Source organism: Hirundo rustica, chromosome 16 (genome assembly GCF_015227805.2).
Source record: "Hirundo rustica isolate bHirRus1 chromosome 16, bHirRus1.pri.v3, whole genome shotgun sequence".
NCBI classification, from domain to species: Eukaryota; Metazoa; Chordata; class Aves; order Passeriformes; family Hirundinidae; genus Hirundo; species Hirundo rustica.
In genome coordinates, this window is record NC_053465.1 from 8,009,786 (window position 1) to 8,031,828 (window position 22,043).

The 22,043-nt window shown below is 60.9% G+C and overlaps 1 protein-coding gene across 4 annotated transcripts; it reads right to left on the bottom strand.

Moving 5' to 3' along the window:
• Window positions 1–2,711: 2,711 nt before the first annotated feature.
• Window positions 2,712–11,894, bottom strand: ZNF335 (zinc finger protein 335). 4 transcript variants are annotated; one of them, XM_040079679.2, is made up of 27 exons: window positions 11,679–11,894; window positions 11,081–11,354; window positions 10,618–10,695; window positions 10,066–10,395; window positions 9,794–9,922; window positions 9,560–9,718; window positions 9,205–9,448; window positions 8,921–9,098; window positions 8,728–8,840; window positions 8,527–8,545; window positions 8,204–8,320; window positions 8,042–8,118; window positions 7,802–7,962; window positions 7,462–7,691; window positions 7,278–7,386; window positions 7,101–7,195; window positions 6,696–6,976; window positions 6,448–6,589; window positions 5,988–6,377; window positions 5,755–5,897; window positions 5,283–5,416; window positions 4,785–4,888; window positions 4,584–4,661; window positions 4,304–4,387; window positions 4,073–4,138; window positions 3,818–3,899; window positions 2,712–3,459 (listed from the first exon to the last, which is right to left on the bottom strand). In XM_040079679.2, exons 1-27 carry the CDS (start codon window positions 11,877–11,879, stop codon window positions 3,341–3,343), a joined length of 4,137 nt encoding a protein of 1,378 aa, XP_039935613.1. In that variant the 5' UTR covers window positions 11,880–11,894; the 3' UTR covers window positions 2,712–3,340. The 4 variants fall into 4 exon arrangements, with proteins under 4 accessions (XP_039935613.1, XP_039935614.1, XP_039935611.1 ...); XM_040079680.2 differs by having other exon boundaries at window positions 7,278–7,350; window positions 9,190–9,448; XM_040079677.1 differs by having other exon boundaries at window positions 2,712–3,456; window positions 9,190–9,448.
• Window positions 11,895–22,043: the final 10,149 nt, after the last annotated feature.

Here is a 22,043-nt window from a genome sequence, read left to right on the forward strand (position 1 = left end):
GACCACAGCCAGCATCACCTTCTCCCCCTTGCTGGGATAGGGATTCCTGGGGTGTCGTGCCAGCCAAGCCTTCAGTGCCCCGGTGCTCTCTCGCGCAGCCGCCGCCTTCGCCCGCCCCGGCTCTGTGGGCAGCCCCAGCGGCACCTCATAGGGTGCAGACACCTGGAGGGGCAGAGGGGTGTCAGGGTGGGACAGGGGGGCGTGATGGCCAGGGGAGAGGGGCTGTAGGGTGTCAGGGCTCGGCCCGTTGTGTGTGGGAGAGGGCAGAGCTGTATCCTGCCCTTCATTTTCCTCTCCCGTGTGCCTCCAAAGTGCCAAGTGCGGGAGGGTAGGTGTCAGGGGCAGGGGAATGCCAGGGAGGAGCAGGGGCCTCGGAACAGCAGGTCTCCAGCCCCGATTCCAACCACCCCACACGGTCCCATCCTGGTCCTGGAAAGCCCCACATCCCGTTCCTCCCCCGGAGCTGCAGTGCAGCACTTACCAGGGGCGTCACAAGGCTGAGACGGGGTGGCAGGAAGCTGTACCCGGCCAAAACGGGACACGAGCAGGAGTAGGGGCAGGGCAGTAGGGCTTGGGGTGGCCCCCGCAGGGTCCCCCAAGGCCCCCCGCAGCCCCCCAGCTCTTGTCCTGGACTCCTCTCACCCCGAGGTGCTGCCATGCTGCAGGAGAGGAGCCAGGGAGCTGCTCCGGGGTGTTTTATAGCTGCTGGGGTCCGCAGTGACTGACAGCTGATTAGGTGGTATTAGCACCCACGAGAGCAGCAGCAGGATCTGGGGCACCTGACACCCCCCCTTCCCCAGCTACTGTTGGGCAGGGACTTGCAGGGACCATCCTCCTCGCCTGCCTGCCGCCAGCCAGACCAGCCTGGTCCCTCCCAGCCCCCCAGCTCTGCACAGCCTACACAACTCCCAGGGATGGGGTACAGCGGCACCCTGGGGCTGGCACATCGGGCCAACCGTGAGCCCCAAGGGTGCCCACGGCCACAAACACACGGCCCTGCCGGGGCTTTACTGCAGCGCTGAGCTGTTTCCCATCCATGAGCCCAGCCCTGACTTGGGGCTCTGGGTGGCAGAGCCCCCTGTGCTGTGGAAGGGCGGGGGTTGGTGGAAGAACTATAGCCAGGTGGGAGGACAGCAACCCACACTGCCCCATCCTGTTCCTCCTCTGGCTTGGCCAGGTCCTCCTTCAAGCCCCAGCACTGCCATGCCTGCCGCTGGATTGCCGGCAGCAGAGTGCTGAAGGGGAAGGGCCCCACAGCCCCACGGACAGTGGGGACCCCCGCAAGGCACTGGGGGGTTCCTGTGGTTGGCACAGCAGGGGCAGTGGGTGGGCAGGGCAGTGGTGGGCAGCTGTGTGAGGGGCCCCAAGAGCCTGCGACCCCCTGAGCCACCTGCTCCTGCCACCACGCCTCCCCACTAAGACTGGGATTATCCCACAGGTTGTATCCGTCATTAAATACCGACTAATAACGCTCTCAGGATATTAAATATGTAACAAACCCGCTTAGCGCTGGCCAGGACAGGAAAGCGAAGGTCACCGGTGCTAATGAGCCCGGCCACATCCCTGGATCCCTGCAGGCCCTGGTGACAGCAGAAGGTCCCAGGGCTGACGTGCCAGCGCCCAGAGGTCCCAAGCCCCCGCGCTACGCCATAGCCAGAGCACGAGCAGCACCTGGAGCTCCCAGCATAGAGCAGCCAGAGCTCTGATCCCATCCATCCCACAGCGGGATGATCCTGTGCTCTCGGCAGCCACAGGTATGGGAGCTTCACGCCAGCAGGACACCGGTGCTGCTGGCTGGGACCAGCCCTGCCCTCGGCCCCACACTGGCCCCATAACCTTGTCCCCACGGGACTCGTCCAGCCCTAATCAGCACCGTGGATCTGCTTGATTAGATAATGGGGCTGTAATCTAGGAAAGCGCCTGCGGATTGCGCGCAGCACCCTGACCCTGCACAGCACAGCTGGAGAGGGAGGGCCACAGCCAGCCGCCGGCACAGCGGGCGGACACAGCTGGACACCGACCGAGCCGCAGCCGGGCAGGCACAGCCACGCACCAGCACTACCGTGAACGGGCGAGGCTACCGTGAAGGCAGAGGGACACTGCCAGATGTGGCCGTGACAGAGCCACAGCAGCCGAAGCCACCTCAGGGGCCACCCACAGCTCAGTGCTCTGCTGGTCAGGGGGACGTCCCAGAGCCACCCCGGTGCCACCGCCGCACCCTGCATGAGGGCAGGGAGAAGCCAGCAGAGATCACCCCGCCCCCGTGGGGCTCAGGCTTCACAGAGGCTCTCACCGAGCCAGGGTGGTTCCCGGCATTTTTCCCCCTCGGTGGATAATCACTTTAATGCAGGAGCAGAGAACTAAAACTCTGCGATTAGCTGTTATAATCGCATGTAAATAGGCCCAGACAAGCCGCTCAGGAGGGCGGTGTGTGGCTCGGGACAGAGTTACACGGGATTTAGGCTGTTTACCACTCGATTAATTTCATGACTCCAGCCCCAAGCCCACCGCTGTCCCAGCTGCCCGGCTCGCTTCCCAGGAGTCAAGGTCACTCAGGCGGAAGGCAGCCGATAGCCCAGGGCTTCTGTCAGCAGCGACCAGCCCAGCACAGCGCTGGGCTCCTGGACTCCTGTGCCTCAGCCCCAGGGCCATGCTGAGGCTGGGCTGTTGCACCCCTGTCCCCCAGACCCCCAGGCAGGCACACACATGGGTCTCCATCCCTTTTTATTCATAAGCATAGTCAAAGCTTGAGAATGTCACAGCTGAACCCCTCCAACAACCACCAACGGACCAACACGAGAGTTCATCCCTCTTCAGAAGAAAAATAGAGCATCTTCAGCCTCCCGCTCCTTGGGTTCCTCCAGTCCGGAGCCCTGCTGCTGCCTGCCCGCAGGCTGGAGATACTACAGGAGGGCTGGCTGCTGGCACGCTAGCGCCACCGGCCCCATGGCTGCCGGGAGCAGTGGCTGTGGCTGCACACGCCTCACCTCTGACGGTGCACCACACAGTTGTGTCCAGCCCTACGGCTGCCCCAGGATCCTCATGTGCCGGGCAGACACCGATCCGTGGCTGCCCCCACAGACCGTTCAGGAAAAGGGATTTCAGACCATCAAGTGCAACAGGCAAAGAGATCATCCACACCAGGGCTGCCCCCGTGGCTGCTGAGCAGTCTCTGGGGGGAGGTGGGGGACTCCCACGGCGCAGGGCTGAGCGGCAGCGTGTCCCCGGTTGTGTCTGCGCTGCCGCGGCTCAGGCGCGTCCTCCGCGGCCCCGGCACAGTAAGGCAACTGCTGGCCGGCTGCTGCCAGTGCGGCCAGCACGGTGCGGCCCCGGCCCGGTGCTAGTCCGACAGCGTGATGACATCGTAGTGGATGCCCGGCTGCAGCTGCTGGATCTGCTCGGCTGCTGCCTCGGCCGTGAAGACGCCCTGTGCCTGGGCCATGGCTGCATCCGCCACTGCTGCAGGGGAGGGGGGTCAGTGCTGCCTCTGAGCGAGGGCGGGGGGAACCAGGGGCTCCTCAGGGCTCCCCTCCGTGTTCCTCGCCTGTCCCCGGGGAAGGGACATAAGGCCGCCCTGCCCGGGTGGGGCTCCACAGGGAGCCCAGCTCCGGTTAACCCTGTTCCAGAGCTGACAGGCTGGGACCAGCAAATATCTGCCCCTGGACACCATGGCTGGCAGCAAAAGGGTGATCAAGCCTGATCTTCCCAGCCCTCCCACCAAGGACTGCTGCACCACTTGCTGCCAACCCTAACACCAGGACTGGCACCCCAAAACCCTGGGAGGACTGGCCCTTCTAGCACAGGGCCCTGCTACTACCTGAGACAGCTGAGTGTGCTGCTGCTTCCAGCTGTGCCTGGGTGACGAGCTGCTGCTCAGGTGACACGGGCATGTACTGGATCTACAGAGGGGAAAACAGGCAATCCCTGAAGGGAGGGTTCCTCCTGGAGCTGCTCCAGCCATGGCTGCTGCACTCAGGCACCGGCCCGTGAGCTCCCCGTGTTTCACATATCCCTCTCCACCTGTGAGCTCAGATCCACGCTCCAGCTCCTGCCACCATGCCTGGCTCCTTACCTGTGACTCTGGGAGAAACTGGCCACCCTCCTCGTACTGGATGTGGGTGATCTGACCGTCCTGTACCTGGGGACAAACAGGGAGGCAGTGGTAGGGTCTGTGGGTGTCCAGGCCCACAACAATGCTGTGACCCAGAGTAAGCAAGAGGGAGCAGGAGGGGGCCCAGCCTCACACACGACACCCCATGAGCCCCACCCACCATGCGATGGGAACAGACAGTCTGAAGCTCACCTGGATGTGATGTCCCTCTGGGACAACAACATACTCTTGGGGAAGCAAGTGCGGGACGCCTTCCTGGGCAATAATGTACTGAACCTGCAAACATGGGAATTCTGACCCAGGAAAAGGTTACCACTACCCACCCCCATCGCAACAGCTGGATCTGGTCTGTCTCCTGTGCCTGTTTCCACCACCCCAGTGCCTTCAGCTCTCCCTACGGAACCCTGCTCTCCCTACTGATGCCAGCTCTTCCCACTGGGCAGTCTCCCATCCGTGGGCCATGCCCCCTCACCTGGTTGTCAGCAGTCACTAAGTGCTGTACTGTCTGTCCGTCAGCAGTTGTGATCTCCTGGATGTAGGCTGCCTCCTCCTGCAAGGTCACAAAGTGCCCAGTGTGGTCAGGGGGGCTGGGCCTAACCACAGCCCCCCAGGAGGCCCCACTGTGAGGAGTGGCCACACAGGACATGAGGTGAGGCCAAGGGACACAACTCACCTGGCTGGTGACACTCTGCTCCTGTGCAACAAGGATGTGCTCCTGCCCCAGAGCCTGCTGCAGCCGCTCAGGAGCCAGCACGGCCTGGCCAGCCTGCAGAGCCGCTGCAACACAGAGAGAGAGGCAGTGGGGATGCTGCTGGGGACACTGACAGTGCTGCCAATGGCCTCGCTCCCCAGTGACCACTGTGTGACACCTGCCCCAGAGTAAAGCACGGGGCAGTCTCTGGGCTCTTCTCACACAGGGTGAGAGCTAAACAACTATGGGCACCACATCAGACCCTGAACTCTGCTTCCAGTGTGAGCTGCTCCCACATGCACTGATCTATCGGGACTTGACTGGAGGGAACACAGGCCCCCTCATTCCGTGCAGCTACCCATGCCCAGCTCCTTGGTCTCTGTCTCCCGCACCAACCCTAACAGCAGGACAATCCTGTTGGGTGAATCCCACATGGCTCCAGATGTAGGACACCCACAGGTCAGCCTTGACATGTCTTACTGTGTAGGGTGGCCAGGGCGTCCTCGTCACTGTTCAGGATGATGGTCTGCTGGGCAGCAGCAGGCCCTGGCCTTTTGCCCTCTGAGCTGTGCAAACGCTGCGTGTGGAACTTGAGGTGCCCGTTACGGTTGAACCTGTGGAGAGGCAGCGCAAGGTGGAGTGTGCCACAGGCAGCACAGCATCCTGTGCTCTCTGCAGGCCGCGGGCCCCATAAGCACATCCTACAACATGGCCTGTCCCCTCTCCCAGCACGTTCCCATCAGGGACTGAACCCTCCTATGCAGAGGTTCCTTGGAGACAAAGTTGGGTCCACCTGCAGCAGGAGCTACTCCCAAGGGCACTGTCCCCTCTAATGGGCTGATCCTGGGGAAGGTTTGGCTAAGACAGCTCTGCCAAGATTCTGTCTCCTCCTGAGCCTTGCAGAGGTCTGTGGGATCCCCCAAAGCAGGATCAGCCCAGCTCCATCACTCACCTCTGCCCACAGACCTGGCAGGCAAAGGGCTTCTCATTGGTGTGGGTCAGCATGTGCCTGCGCAGGTCCTTCTTGTTCTTGGAGGCAAAGCTGCAGTGGGGGCACTTGTGCGGCCGGAGATTGGCATGTTGAACCATGTGGCTCTGGGGCAGGAGGACAAGTGCTGGGTCAGAAATTTGTTTCTCCAAACCCCTTGTTCCCAGGAAACAAGTTCCTTGTGCCAGGAAACTTACCCGGACCTCTGGCCAGAGGGTGGCAGTGAAGGGACAGTCGGGACACTTGAAGGTGCTGGGCCCAATGTGGGCTCTCTTGTGACTTTCCATCTCCGCTCTCCCTGTGAACATGGCTGTGCAAATCTTGCATGAAAACTTTTTGGCCGTGGAAATCTTGCATGAGAGCTTCTTGGCTGTGGAAACCTTGCATGTGAGCTTCTTGGTCATGCCTTGGATTGCAGGCCACTTGATCTTTGGGAATGAGACTTCCTGCCCCTCGGATGCTGGGGATAAAGACGAGTCCTTCTGGAGCTGCCTGGTGACACACTGCACCAGGGGCCACTTGACGCTGGCGGGCTGTGCCTCCTGGCCCTCCGGAGGTGAGGAAAAGGCAGCATCCCCGCTGAGGGGCTGAGAGAGAAACACCAGTCACATCTGCTCACACTGTGGCTTGGGATGGGGAGAGGGCTCAGATCCTTACCTCCATGGTCTGGAACTGGCTCCCTGGGACTCCAGATGACATGATGTAGTGATTGCTATGGTCCTTCAGCGCCTCCTCGGTCATCACAGCTCCGCTCACCACAACTGTGTGGGAGGTCTCCACAGGACTCTCCTCCTCATTGCTGGAGAGCACAGGGTCAGGGAGGATCTGCCTCCTCTTCATCACTTAAGCCTCCTCACTGGAAGCCGGAAGTTCCTCCCCCTCCCCACTCCTCCCATACAGCTGACCTGTACAGCGTGGCAGGAGCCTGGATCTCCTCGCTGATGGGTGCAACGATGCTGTACTCTGCTGTTCCACTCAAGGGGATGGTGATCTGCTGCAGCTCTGAGCCACTCAGGCTCGCTTCCCCATAAGCCTCCTGCACAAGTGTCTGCCCAGACTCTGCCATGTGCAGCATCACCAGCTTTTGCTGCTGCTCCTTAGAGTCCACCTTTGCCTCCTCCTCCTGTGCCTGCAGCTCACAGGGGCCTGGTGTCTCTCCCGGGCCATCTGGCTTCACCACTGCCACCTGTGCAATACAACAGCTCAGCCAAGGGAGCAAGGCTCTGCAAGACACCCCTGCAGCAGAACAGGGCTGGAAAGCCTCCTTGCACCAGACCCCAGCAGGCCTGGCTCCCCCTGACTCTGCCCACCTGCAGTGAGCCACTGGCCAGCTCCCGCTGGGTGCTCATGTTCAGCAGGAGATCCAGGGCTGTCTGTGTGGCCAGCTCTGCTGATCCCGCCACATCTGGGGGATCAGATAGGAAGGGTGAGCCAGGAGCTCACATAGCTCCTTCCCCATCCCACCCCCTTCCTGAGTGCTCACCTACCTTGTTCATAGATGATGGTGGCCCCTTCCAGGGAACCTTGCGAGAGAACAGAGGGCTCTGCAGCTGCGACAGCCTGGACCGTGTGGCAGGTGATGGGGCCAAGAGGTGCCTGCATGAGAGAGAGAGCTGACAGCACAGTGGGCAGTGAGCACCGGGAGGAGCTGGGGCCAGGCATGGCACTCACCGGCGGGCTGGCCTCTGGCTCAGCTGGTGCCTGCACCTGGCTGTGCTGCTGCTTCAGCTCCTCGATCTGCTGCAGGGTGAAGAAGGGGCGGCGGCGGCAGGGCGGCTCCTCGGGGTGCCTCTGTGCCCACTCCTCGAAGGAGTCGGCGTGGCGGCATTGCACGTGCAGGCGCAGGTTCTTCTTGTGCTTGGTGGTGAAGTGACAGAACTCACAAGCGAAGGGCTTCCCCCCTGCAGGGCCCAGGAAGGGAAGTCAGGCAGGAGGTCCCCAGGGGATGGCAGCAAGAGCAGGCAGACTGAGAAGGAGGAGTGCAGGGCATTGGTCAAACAGCTCCTCTCACCTGTGTGCTTGACTGCCATGTGCGAGACCAGGAAGTCCTCCCGGAAGGTGGAATACTTGCAGACGCTGCACTTGTAGGGCTTGTCGTTCATGTGCGACAGCTGGTGGTTCAGCAGGACCTTCTTGTCCTCGCAGACATAGTCACAGAACTCACACTTGAACCTACAAGGACAAAGCCACCTGTCACACGTGCTGAGGGGGAGCGGAACACAGGCTCTGCCCAGGCATGCTGGGCTCCTACCTGCGGTTGGCGATGGCCTGGATGTGCGTCAGCAGGTGCATCTTGAAGGTGTAACGCTTCTTAAAGGACTTCCCACACTGTGATGAAACAAAGTGAAACGGCACTCACCCCCTGCCCTGCCTCACCCACTGCCATCCTCTCCGCAGGCTGTGTCCCCCTCACCTTGTCACACATGTGTGGTTTCTCTGTACTGTGTGTCTTCATGTGCTGCGTAAGCCTCTTCTGCATGGGGTAGACACGGTTGCAGACAGGGCATGGGAAGGAGTTCAGCTTTGGTGGCTGGATAGAGAGCATAAAGTCGAGATCACCTGGATGAGCTCACCCATTTCTTTATCCTCTCCCAACTGGAGGACCTGGGTTGCCTTTCCTCAAGAGATCCAGAAACAATGCCATCACCGAGGCACTGAGATTTTGCAGAAGACGCAGATGTGCCTCTTCCCATATAACAATACTGAGATTCAAGTCAATGGAATATTCAGACTCACCGGATCAGCTCTCTTCTTCCTGAAAAGGAAGCAAGAAAAGTCTCTTGTGTCAGCCACACTCCACACCCAGCTGCCTTACACCCAGACACCAAAATTCTCCATTTTGGAGGGGGTTAGGGGATGGGGCAGACACAGCCACCTTCCCATGACAGGAAGAACAGGGTCAGTGCCGTTTAGCCCCCAGGATTGTGCTGCCCTCACCTGTCCCGGCTGTGCACCGTGGAGTGCCGAATGACATCCTTCTTGTACACGCTGGTGTAATTGCACTCCTCGCACTTGTAGGGCTTGCTGCCCACATGGTTGAACATGTGCTCCTGTAAGAGGCAGACCAAGGCCATGAGAACTGGGACTGCCAGGCAGCCTGTGGGTTCGAGGCAGGGCAGAGGAAGATCACCTTGAGGGAGGACCAGCGCCGGGAGCGGTAGCTGCACTGCAGACACTTGAAGAGCTGCGGGTCATTAGCCTCGTGTGAGTTGACGTGGAAGCGCAGATCATCGTGTGTGAGGAACCGTGAGCCACAGATCCGACACAGGTAGGGCCGCATCAGGGGCTTGGGGGACTTGTAGTAGTACCTGCAGGAACAGGAACAGGGCTCAGAGCTGCAGTGGCAAACGGGCTGGACCGGCCCTGGGCACAGGCCAGAGGGCCCAGCACACCCCTCACCTGCGCCCCATGTACTTGCGGTATTTCTTGCCCAGGAAGCGGCGGGAGGGCCGCCCACGCCGACGGGGGATCACGTCTGCATCCTCAGCACCGGTGTTGGAGGAAGGGTCCTTGTTCTCAGAGTCAGACTGGCTGATGCTGGGCTCTGCCAGGCTCTCGCTGGTCCCATTCTCCAGGCCAGAGGAACTGGCTGCTTCCAAGTTCTGCAGCTCCCGGTTTGGTGTGCTTTGGGACGTCACCAAGGGCTCCACCTCCCCGCCTGTCCCACAGAACACAGCAGAGCTCGCATTCTTGCTATGTGGCTCCAGGAGCTTGCACACCACTACCTGTTCCACCCCTGAACGGGGCTGCTGCCTCCCACCTCCCTCACCTTCTGGCATGTCCTGAGACATGTTCTCCAGACGAAGCATCTTGCGGGGTCTCCCTGGGCGTCGACGTGGTTTCTCCTCGCTGGACGTGGGGACAGTGCGGCCATATCTGGGCAGGCGCCCCCGGGGCTCATCCTCAGCTGGGTTGTAGTCACTGTCCTCTGCAGGCAAGTGCCCCAAAACATCAGACTGGGAAAAGACTAAGCTACCTAAGATGTGGGAAGGTCGAGTCCTACCTTCAGGATCATCAATAGCACCGGCATCCATAATATCATCATCTTCTTCTGGGGCCTCCTCATCCTCAGTCTTTGGAACAGCTCCCAGCTTTCGTAGCCGCCCTTTCCTCAGAGCCAGAGCTGAACCCACTGCCACAGAGAACAGGGCAAAAGCTCTTTAACAGACTGTGCCAGAACAGGCCCTTATGCTCCAGCTCCTCTCTCGTTTCTTCCCAGGAGAGAGCAGAGCCTGTCTGCAGAGAGATGAATTTCCCCCAGCCCTTGGCACACACCTGCCTGGAAGTGACGCTCTTTCATGTGGTTAATCAGCGTTCCCTTAGAGACGCTCTTGTACTGACACATCTTGCACTTGAACTGCTGCACCACGACCACTTCCATCATATCTTCCAGGGTCTCCATGTCTTGTTGGTTCAGCTCCTCCCTACCACCTGCCTTTTGGGCTCGGTTTGGCTGTGCAGGCAGTGCAAGTACTTCCAACTTCCTGGAAGGCTCTGAAGGGCCAGGCTGCTCAAGGCACGTGGAGGTAGGTCCATCAGCAACAGCTTCTATGGCCAAGCTATTGGCTAGAGCAGAAGTGGCTATCTGGGACACCATGGGGGCACCTGAAACCAAAACTCACTCAGCCAAGGGGTAGACCCTCACCTGCATCCAAGGCTGCACCCGTACAGGGGGCACAGGACTGAACACAAGCTCAGGAACAGGCTCCCAACAGGACTGCGGTACATGGCTGATACAGCTGGGACACCCACTCCATGCCATGCTCCAGTGGCACAAGGCTCAGAGGCAGAGCTGGCCACCATGGACAACCCAGGGAGCTCCCTCACCATCATCAGGGCCTTGCAGAATGAGGTACTGCGTGGTCTCTGCCTGTCCATCCTCTGCGCTGGTAACGGCGATGCAGCCTGGCAGGGAGAGGAGAGCAGAGTGGTGACTGCCAGATTCAGGGGCTGTAGAGTCACTGGAGCTCCCTGGGGCTCTCTCGGTTCAGACAGAAGGCAGAAGGTGTGAGAAGGGTCTAGTTCTGGGGATGGAGCCTGCCCTGGGCTGAAAGAGCTGCCAGACAGAGGGAAGGCTGTCCAGCAACATGAGCTCCTCACCAAACCCTCCAGTCACTGCAGCAAGGCAAGAAGAGAAAACCCTGCTGACTAGTTAGACTCAGTAGTCTTAGAGGTTTCTTCCAGCCTTAATGATTCCATGTCCATATTTCCCCCACCTCCTGAGGGCTGGTGCAGTGGCAGCTCCCTCCCCAGCTCACCAAGCCATCTCCACATGGGAGCGCACACTCACTCTGGATGATGTCAGGTCCTATTGTGGACTCGATGATTTTGTCAATGGCAGAACCCAGGTCTGAGGAAGTGGATGCAGCAGAGTCTGACACAACTGTGGCTCCTTCGGTGACGACACTGGAGTGGACCAGGACTTGTGGGGACTCTGACACCATGATGGACTGGCTCACAGTGGAGACACTGGAGACCAAGGTGGATTGGGCAATAGAGGATGAGTCTGGCAGGTAAATCCTTGGAATGGAATCTGTGCTGGAGCTGCTCTCTGAGACCTCTTCCTGGCAGACAAAAAGAATCCAGAAGAGCTCAGATGAGACACGTTTGCCAGCCCAAGCCCTTGCGGCAGCCGGCTTATGCAAATGACCTGCTGCATCACTGCAAAACTTCTAGGAAAAGAATCAGAGCAAATCCTTTGGTACTGACAAAGACCTAGACCCTCCAGGGCTGCTCTTGCTACCAAGACAAGCAGATGCTGGACCAGAGGCATAACAGTGTCTCCCAAAGCCACGAAGTTCAGTCTGCCAGAAAAGTCTACAGAAACCCCTAGGAGCCAGAACGACGGATGCCCTCCCTGCCACCCCATCCTTCCCACCAGCACCTACCAAGGAGACCCCGCTGCTATCGGAGCTTTGCGCCACACAAGACTCATCGGCCCGGGAGAGGAGCCCGGGCCCCGCGGCGGCATCGCTGCTGTCCGCCGACACGGCCTCCGAGCTCCCGACGCCCAGCCCGCTCTCGGTGGGCTCTTCCCGCGCCGCCTCCGCGGTCGCGTCGCTGCTGCTCTGCACCGCATTCTCCTCCATGCCCGCCCTGCCGGGGCCCCCTACGCTCGACCTGCGGGAGGACCGCCGCCGTCAGGGCCGCCACCCGCTTCCCGCCGTCCGCGTCCACGGCGGGGGCCCGGGCTGGGCAGGCGCGGGGCCCCGGAGCCGTCCCGGGCCCATTCCCGGCGGTTCCGAGCGGCCCCGCGGGGGTCCCGGCGCCGCCTGGCGCCCCCGGTCCCGTCATGCCCCGCGGCCCCGCCCGGCCTTCGGCCGCCATCTTGCCGCGGGGTCCCCCCGCCGCCTCCGCGCGCGCGCACACGGCGGGGCGGTCCCGGTGCCGCCGGGGCGGGGGAGACGCCGCCGCGCCGGGGCGAGGAGGTCCCGCCGCCGCCGCCCGCCCGCCGGCCCGCGCCCTCACCCGGTCCGCCGCGGCCCGGCCGCGCACCCGCCGGAGCCGGCACCACGGAGGCCGCCATACCCCCCCGCCCTCTTGCCGCGCAGCGATATGGCGGCGCTGGCCCCCGCGCCGGGACTACTTACCGCCGCCCAGCCCCTGTCCTCTCTGCAGCGCTCGCCGCGGCGGAGATGCCCTCCTCGCCCCGGCCGCCGCCTCAGGCGCCCCCCGGCGCCGCCCGCTCCCCGCGGGAGGGGAGAGCCCTCGGCACCCCGCGGGGGACTACTTTTCCCGCGGAAGGGTCGGCGGTGGTGGAACTCTGCGTCATGGCGTCAGGAAGCGGCGCCCGGGCCCTGAGCGTCGGCGTCGCGCCGGGTTGCGCTGGTCACGGGACGGGAAGGCGGAAGTGGCGGCGGGACTGGGCCGGGAGCGGGGCGTGGGCGGCTGGTGCGGTCACACCGTTTTCTCCCCTCCGTGCGCTCCGGATCTCCCTTCCATAGCCTGCGGTGGGCGCTGAGACCGGCGTGCCTGTGGGCTGGGGCCGCCCATCCACGGAGTGATCCTGGCTGGGCCGCGGGATCTCCGCCGCGCCCTTCCCTGCGAGGCCCGGAGCCTTGCCGCGTTCCGCCCCGGCTGTGGTCCAGCCTCAGGCTGCTGAGCACTTTGCCCTGCGGTCTCTGGCGGGGAATGGCACCTGCTGTCCGTTTGTTCCTTGATGCCAAACTTGCTTCTTTCGATGGCAGCTCTGCACCTGAACAGCAGCCACCTTCCGATGGGCTCTCACTCTCCAAATTTTGCCCTCCGGGATGGTTTTCTCCTAGAGCAGATGGCGATGGGCACCCGATTTGGCTGCAAATCGGGCTGTGCCTGTGCTTGGGGTGTACAAGTCTGGGAGGCTGCTCTGGCCTCACCAAGGGTTCCCAGAGCACTGCTGCCGGTGCGGCATCGCTGGCACCTCCTGATGCCACCACATTCCCTGCAGGGATGTGCTCGGACCTTGCTGCTGTCCCAGCTCCCTGCAGCACTGGTGATCCCGGTGCTGTTCCAGATTCTCCAGCTGTGCATGGCCTGGGCTTGGCCTCTGCTGCACGGTGATGGCTTTAACAAACCCTCAGGTGGCTCCTTGTTCCCGCTGATGTTTTCTCATGTTGCAGTGCTCTATTGAGAACGGCTTTATCCCATTTTTTTTCTGGAAGAAAGGCAGCTAGATTGTGCCTGTGCTCTGTTGGGGCTGGGCCATGGTGGGCTGGCCCTAGGTTCCTGTGGAAGAGACACACAGGGAGAGGAGGATCAGGGCTCTGCATCCGAGCCCTTTCCAGGGCCGCTCAGACCGAGCCAGCCCGCAGTGCAGGACGGGGTACGCAGTGCCATCGTGTCACTGGCCAGGACGGCCGGTCCGGAGCCGGTGCTGACATGGTGCCAGCTGCAGGAGGACAGACAGTGTCTCTCTCATCTGGCACAGTCTGTGAGCATGGACACAGCCTGCCAGAAATCCGAGCCGATGGGTGCTGGGCTGGATCAGTACTCTGCAGCATTGGCTGTGGTGCCTCTGCTCCTGTGCGAGGCAGGCGGCGCCTGGATCCGGCCCCCACAGCCCGGGGCTCTTTCTTGGGGCTCTGTGGGTCCCTTGTGTGCTGCCCCAGGTGAGAGTTCCCAGAGGCGCCGTGTGCCCGGCAGAGGCAGTAGAGGAGCTGCACTGCCAGCTGCTGCGTGTGCACCTTCCGGCTCTTTTTCAAGCTAATTAAATGCATCCTTGAAAGGTTTATGCCCTCATCCATCACGGGCAGACAGCAGCGGTGAGAGCCATCCCCGGGCTGGCTGTGTGAGCTCTGCTGCCGCAGGGCTACTGCCGGTGCCTCAGGGCTGAGTCCCCACATGCGCTCGGCTGCTGCCGTCACTGTCATGTCACAAACCCAGAAGGACCAAGGGCTTGAGCCTTTTTTCTCCCACTACTGCTTTTTAAAGCAGCTCTGTATAGCTCAGTGGGGGAAGTGGAGTTGAGGAGGGTGGGAGGGAGGTGCTCCTGTGCCTGATGTCCCCTCCAGTGCGAGTTCTGTAGCTCACACCGGTAGAGCCCAGCACTGCCTTTGACCGGCTCTATCTGGGTTTGGAATGCCCTTGTGCTCCCTGCTGGGGGAAGCTCCGTGTTTCTATTGGGAAGAGGGGGTGGTGTCAGAGGAACCGCTGTCAAAAGCTGCCTGCCAGGTAGAGGAAGGGGGATGGATTTGTGTCAGACCAGCAGGTTTCCTCTTTTTGCCTTCAGTCAGCTGCTGTGTGACACAAGTGAAGGATTTTCCCAACGGGTGATGGCTGCAGGGCAAAACAGGCTGAGCTCCAGGGGCCTCAGGGGCTTGTATGAACCCTCCTGGTGCTGGCTCGGCTGATGGAAAGTTGCGTCAAGCTTCCCTGTCACCCCGCAGAGGTGCCCCATGTCCTCTGTCTCGGTGAATTGTCCCAAGCAAAGCTTTGCTGTGATGGGTAACCTGCTATTTTTAAAAATGCTGCGTGCCCCTGAGCGGGGGATTTCCAGGGCAGGCAGAGCACGGCTCCCATCCTCAGTTCTGGAGGGGCAGCTTCTTGCTGATAGTTCTCTGCCGTTGTGCCTCTGAGCCTGAAATCACTTAAGAGCCAAAGAAAACAAAAAGAAATCTCAGCAAGAGGTTTAAAGAGAATCCAAGAATGGCTTCAACACATGTGTGTGTCCAAATACCTTAGCGGGGGGAGCAGCAGGTTAAAGGCCTTGTGGGAACAGGCTAAGGAGACAATGACGCGCTTGTGCCTGGAGGACAAAGCTCAGGCTTGGGCGGAGTATGAGGCTGTTTTTACCAGGCTGCTTGGTGGGCTGCACTGACACGCTGTCCCGTGCCCAGGGAGGTTTCCCAACTCTGTGCTCTTCAGCCTGGATGCAGCGCTGGGAAGGAGCTACCATCAGACAAGCTGCTGTTCAGGCAGGGTGGGCACGCAGTGATGGGTGACCCCAGTCAGGAGCCTGTTCTTGCTGGTGCCCTCCCCAGTACAGTTTGCTGGACTGTCTCCTCCCCAGTACAATTTGCTGAGCTGCCGAGCACGCTCGTCCCGCTTCCACAATGGCTCTTCCATGAGCTTGTGGCCCCGGTCACCATCCCAAAATAGGAGATGGTTGTGCTGAGCACAGTGCCTAAGGCAGAGCCTCAGCTTCCCCCCCTGCAACCGAACCCCGGACTTCCACTGCCAGTGATTTTGTCATCCGCTCTGTTTGTTCCTCCTTGTTTTCTTTTTTCTTTTCAAAGAAAACATTGTTGCGATGTTTGTGTAGCTGCAGGGCACGGATCCACATCAAGGCTTGTATTTATATCCCACCTGGGAAGGGCAGTTGCATCAGCACATTTTGTAAAACGTTGAGCAAAGCAGCCCTTGCTGCAGGAAATGGTTTTTCTTCACACCAGATTGCCTCACCGCTCTGTGCCTTCCCAGCAATGCTGGCTCCTGGAGAAGGCTCCTGGGGCACTCCTGGGGGATCGCTCCATGCCAGGGTGGCCGTGAGATCTGGGACAGCTTCCTCCTGGGCACGGCCTCAGCCCCTCTGCCCTGTACCAGGGTGGTGCTTCTGTGGCAAGCAGCCTCCCCTGGTGCTGGCTCTTCCAGCTGGGATCCTCATTTCCCAGAGCACTGGCATGAGTGGGAGTGCCTTAGGATAATGCCTGTGTTCTGTGGCCCCCAAAGGTGTGGCTGAACCCATGACCTCAGCCATAATGCCACCCTTGGGCTCAGGCAGGGCACTCCCGCATCAGGCAGCTTGTGCCATCAGTGCCTGCCCTGACCCCAAGATGGAGCGATAGTGGCGCCGAGCCATGCATTCCTTCTCTCATGTATCTTGCCCCACACCAGGGTCAGTGCCATGGCTGCCATTCCTGAAAGTTTTTGGGACTATCAACAGCCTTTCCAGGATGTGCTTGGAGCTGCTGGATGCAAACAGCTGGCTCCCTTGCGCTTGCCAGAACTGCTGTTGCTACTGCTGAGTGGTTTTTTTCCCCTTCTGGAGCGATCCTGTGGCTTCCTTCCCAGACCCTGAGACCTTGGAGCCACGGTCCAAGGCCACCAGTTTCCACCCTCTCCCGTGCTGCTGATTCATCACTGCTGGTTAGTTAGAAAAACGGTAATCAGCAAATTACTGAAATATAAGTAAAATAAACAAGGTAGGCAGAGAACTGTGTATGTAGCAGGGCCCCAAAGGCCTCGGGTGTGTGGTGTGCCGGGCTCTGTCTGTCCCCAGCACAGGGCCTGTGCCTGGATGAGCACTCCTGGAGCAGGGGGTCAGTACCTGCTGTGGGGTCCCTGACCTTGGCAGTCCTGCATCCCTGCCCATGAGTGGTCCTGTGGGGCTGCTTCTGCTCCAGCCTCTCAATTGGAGGATGTCGCTACACCCCAGGGCAGAGCAAGCAGGCTCTGGGGCTGCTCCCCATCCTGTGGGGGCATGGCAGCTCCCACAGGTCTGCTGGCTCTTGCCTGGGTGTTTTCCATCCCTTCTCCTCCCCAGACAGCATGGCAGCTCTGTCCATCCTGGTGTTCCTTCAGCCCAGGGTGTGCCTTCCTGTGCTCACACGATGCCCGGTTTTGAAAGGTCTCAGGTCATGTGGCTGGGGCAGCTCCCGGCAGACCGCCAGGCTGTGTGCCATTCCTGGGCTGCCTGGGCTTTGTCCATATGCCTGTGTTGACAACTGAGCTGCTCTGAGTTAATTTGGCAGCAAGCGCTGGAACAGTTGTCAAATGTTTTACTGAAATCCGAACGTGTTGCATCTACCGCCCTTCCTTCTGCTTTGCGCAGTTTACAATTAAATACCACCAGTTTTGTCCATATTCCACCTTCCACAAACCCCCGCTCCTTATTCCCAAGCCGCTCCATTGCTGACAGCCATGGATTGCTGGCAGCGCATTGTCCCCTCGCACACTGTCAGGTTCCCTGTCATTGTCACTATTGCTGCTCTTCCTGTTTTAGCAGGCAGCTGCCGTGCCCATGTCACCGCCGGGAACAAAGCGCTGCCCACCCGTCCTGTGCCATGGTGCTGGTGGCTCACCGCAGCAGCTGTGCCCCCCGGAGCTGGCAGCCACCCAGCTCTGTCCTGCCCTGCTCCTCTCCCAGCTCCTGCCTCACTCCTGTGGTGTGCAGGAGGTGCTTCCATGGGAGCAGCATGATCCAGCAGATCACCCAAGAGGGGATGCTGAGGGGATGATGTCATGAGGCTGCCTGTGGATACCCCTTCCCAAATGCTCCCCAGGTGACCTGGGCCCCCTGCCCCTCTCACCTGCCTGGATACCCCATCTTCTTGCTCCCAGCAGCTGGGAAGGTTTGGGAGGAGAAAAATTGGTCAAAGCTGGAGGCAGAAGCTGAGGCAGGAGGAGGGTCAAGGGATGGGATGGAGTTTACAAGAAAGTCCTGAAGCACAAGAGCCCAGCAATGTTAGGAGCAGGTTGCTGGTGCATCGGTGTGAGGTGTGCCAGCTGCCAGCCCCAGCACCTGGTGAATGGAGCTCTGGGTGGGATTCCTGCAGCATTCCAGTGGGATCCCAACAGATACGGGGGGTTCCCAGGGTGGGCACGGAGGGGGGATGTCCCAGCCCAACACAGGGAGGTGACTGTGCCACCCACCTGGATACTGGGAGTCAGTGTGGCGGGGGGGGGGATTCCGTCATGTGTGGTTTGCAGCTGGGATGGGTGGTGACACAGCAGCGCTGGTTTCAGCGCCTGCAGGGAGGAGTGATCCACCCGGTGACAGCGGCCGCGTCATCCTCACCCAGACAAGAGCTGCAGGAGCAGCATCGGTCTGGGGGCAGCGGGGCTGGGCAGCAGTGGGACCAAGGGGTAAGGGGCTGTGGGGGGCAGGACACCAGGCAAGCAGGGGTGAAGGGGGTTGGCAAGAAGGGGATGCTGAGAGGTGGGGAGTTCCCCAGGTGAGGCAAGGGGTAAGGAGGGAGCTGAGCAGGTGTATTCACAGAGCTTGGGGCAGGCAGGGAAGGGATGCGGGGCCGGGGACTGCTGGTGCTGGAGAGCTGAGAGTTGGTGGCATGCAGGGTGGTTTGCCAGGAAGGGTCCTGGGCCCAGCTGGAGACTGCAGTCCCAGCCCACACACGGCCCAGTGCCGGGACAGCAGATACGGGAAGTGTGTGCAGGAATGTTGTTTCTGTCTGGAGCCTTCGAGCAGGAGTGATGGGGCTCCGAGCCTCTGACGCAGAGCTGCTCCCTGTTCCCTGTTCTGCTCCCATGCCAAGTGTCTCCATACTCTGGTCACTGCATACCATGGACTGGTGTTGGCCAGGACAGCCAGTGCTGGGCTGTCAGTTCTGCTCCCTGGGCATGGGGTGGTGCAGAGCCCATGGGACGGGAGCAGGAGCAGGGATGGGTTTGGGGCACTGTAGCTCAGGGTAGTGAGGCCAGTGGCTGCCTGGCCCAGCTAGAGGCACGCAGTAATGGCCTGCCCACTGCTCGGGGTGTCTGGCTGTGCCGTGGTGGCCATGGCACTGGCTCTTCCTGCAGCTTCTGCCAAGTCCAAGTGCTCCCTTCCTTCTGCACAGGTCGTGTTCCCAGTGTGACCGGCATTTACTCTCTCCAATCCAGTGCTGTCTCACCCGCATGAGATGCTGACTCTCTTCCACCCCACTTCCCCTTGCCACCACACTCCTGCTTATGTTGGGAGGGCACCTGATGCCATCCACACGCCTGTGCCTGTCCTTTGCTCCTGTGTACCCCTGTCCCCTGCCTGGGGTTCCTGGGTGTGAAACAGTGACTGTGGCAGCTGGATGTTCCCTCACCCCTGGCTCCTCAGCTCCCCACCAGCTTTGTTGCCCTGGTGCATCCCCTGTTTGTGGGCTCTCCCCTGGCTGTCTGGTGCCACACTCCCTCCCTGGCTGGACCCCACCCTGTTTGCCTCTATGGTGGGAATTGAACAGGGAGGGTTCTAGGGGCCCTGGCTCCATATAATCCCCACCCCAAAAAATCTCACTGCTGACCCAACCAGCACCTCCCAGCAGGAGACCTACAGCCTTGCAGAGGTGCTGCTGTGTCCTGTCAGCCTCTGTCCTGGGCAGGGATCCAGACAGGCACCAGCCCTGATTGAGGTCCTGGTTTCTCACAGAGGGTCTGCATGGGGGTGGCCGTGAGTAAGGGTGTGTGAAGGGGCTGCGGTGGCTGTTCCTTCCCCTTTCAGCAGCGACGGTGGTGACCGGCAACCTCGTGGCTCGGCCAGTGTCTGGGATGGAGGCTGTCTGTCTGGGTTTTTCCATCTCACTCCTTTCAGGGGCTCTGGGAGTGAAAAAGGCCATGGGCAGCCTGGGGTGGTCACAGCTCCTGGGGTCTCTGCCATCCACAGCCCTTTCCTGCCTGTGGCACTGCCCCATCACCACTGCCCTCCTCTCTTTCCCACCAGCCACAGTGGCAGCTGCAAGCCTGCCTGCACACATGCACTTTCTGAGGAACCTGTGTTCCAGCTCCCGTAAACAAGCTGATTGAGGCTGCCTGGCACTGAGTTCATGCCAGCAGTGCCGCGCCCATCCCACAGAATTCCCTGCCTGGCACAGAGGCTGCCGGCCCTGCCAGACATGGGGGTTTCCCTGCTGCCCTGGCCCTGCTCCCTGACGAGCCTCCAGAGAGTCACCAGAAATTCCCCCAGGATGGTTCCAGGAGGAAGCTGGTGAGCGGGGCCATGAGTCAGTGAGAGCAGCCAGGACGGGGGCAGAGCTGTGGCCGGCAACCCCCCACTGGAGCTCCCAGTGCCCAGCTCGAGGGCTTGCTGGGACTGGTGCACAGTGTGTGGGGCACTGGCCCTCATCTCCTTCCGCCATCACTTGCTCCAAGGCCCCCATTCCCCTCCTAGCCCCATTTCTGCCAGCACTACTCCCTGCTGCTGGGCCGTGGCTCTGCCCTCAGGGTGCCACAGGCAGCACGATGCCATGGTGTGCCCTGGCAGAGTGGCCAGGTTGTTGGAGCTGCAGCTTCTGCATGTGGCAGAAACAAGGGGTGGGAATAGCATGGGGAAGGACAAGGGATCTGCCACAGTGCCAGGGAGACCAGAGCCGGATCTGACTTTCTGACTGTATCCCACAGCTGGAGTCAGAAGTCTCCTTGTTGAGGCTGCCCTGCAGGTTCATCCTCTCAGGAGTTATTTAGTGCCCAGCTCCCTCAACAGCTCTATGATGTGGCCTGAGGTCCTGGCAGGCTGGAGAGTGGAGGATGTGGAGCAGTGCCTGCTCCCCAAATGCCTCAGGAGCCACCATCTTCAATGGGCTCTCAGGGCACCTTGACAGATGCCCTCCTCACCTTGGCTGCCAGCCAGGCAGGGAGCACAGAGAACCACTGCCTCCTGCCTGGTGAAGAGCTGGGCCATCACAGGGACGAGGGGGGCAGGCTGGACCCTGTGGGAGGGGGCTGTAGGGTGATGTGTCTGTGGGATCCCTGGGCTATGTCCCACCATGACGGAATGCTTGGCTGGATGTGTTTGTCACACCGGGCGCAGGATGGTGGCTGCTTGTGAAGCAATATCCTGTGCCATGGAATGGGGGCTGCTCTTACAGGGCTGTGGTGGGGGAGTGAGGCAACCCCCTGATTTCTCACCATTGCTTCCTCCCAGCTTAGCCCACGCTGCCAGTGAGTTTCCTGTGTCCAGCCATCCGTGACCCTGGGATGCATCTCACCAGCACAGGGCACCTGGCAGGTGATGCTGACCCAGGGATGAGCCCTCCTTTGGGCATGGGGGTTCCCCTTCAAGGGCACAGGGAGCACAGCCCTGACCTCTCACTGTCCCCAGCTGTGCTGGGTGCCAGCATAACCTGCTTGTCCTTTGGCTGGAGCACGAGCTGCTGGCTTGGCTCGGCCAGGGCTGGGGGGACACTGGGAGCGCTGAGCCACAGTCTGGCGCTCTTGGGAGCTGGGAGGATAGGCACTAACAGCAATGGGGGGAACAGGAGGGTCCTCCTGGTGAGCCACCTGAGGACCCTTTGGACTCATGGGGTTTGTGAGGGCTAGGGCAGGGGATTCACTCTGGGACCTGTCTCGGGCAGCCTCGCTGGGCTACACCAGCCCTCCCTCCCCCTCCGCTGACGCTGCGCCTTGTTCTCTGCCATCTGTTTTCCCCTCGCTCCTCATCCCTGTTTGCTTTCCCCTTCACTGCTCTCGTTCCCACAAGCGTCGGCACTTTGGGACAAGCAGGAAAACACCGTCCCATGGCAAGGTTTGTTCTGTGCTGGGTGGGAACCTGAGTCAGCAGCACCCTGTGTAGCAGGGCAGCAAGGATAGGGCACCCCTAATGTCCCAGGGACCCAGGTGGAGCATTCCAGAGCTGCTCCTGGACAGGCACTGCCTCTGGTACCAGGAAGCTCTGCCAATCTACTGCTGACATTTGGGCTTAGAGGTCATGGGGTGAGGAGTAAAGAGCATCTCCGATGCTGGGAGCACTCTGACCCACTGGGGTGATGCAGCTGTGGTGGGGAAGGATGCAGAGTCCTGGCTGGGTTCCAGGCACTGGGACTCAGGTGGGGGTTCCACTGCTGTCTGCCCCTATGCCCACCCAGGCCCTTGCGGGTCTGGCTCCAGCACCACCAGCCCTTGGGCAGCCAAACTCAGTGTCAGCCGGCGTGATGACACAGCTACAGGGTCCTGAGCACCTGGCTGGCATCCAGTGGTGCCCTGCTGTCCCCACAGCTACCATGGTCTTGGGGCCAGCAGGGCAGTGCCTGTGCAGGGCAGACCCAGGGTGGCCACTCGGTGCTGTGCTGTGGCCCGGTGGAACTGCCCAGCTGCTCTCCTTCTTCCTGTCCTCCCGTGGCTGTGGAACGCAGCGT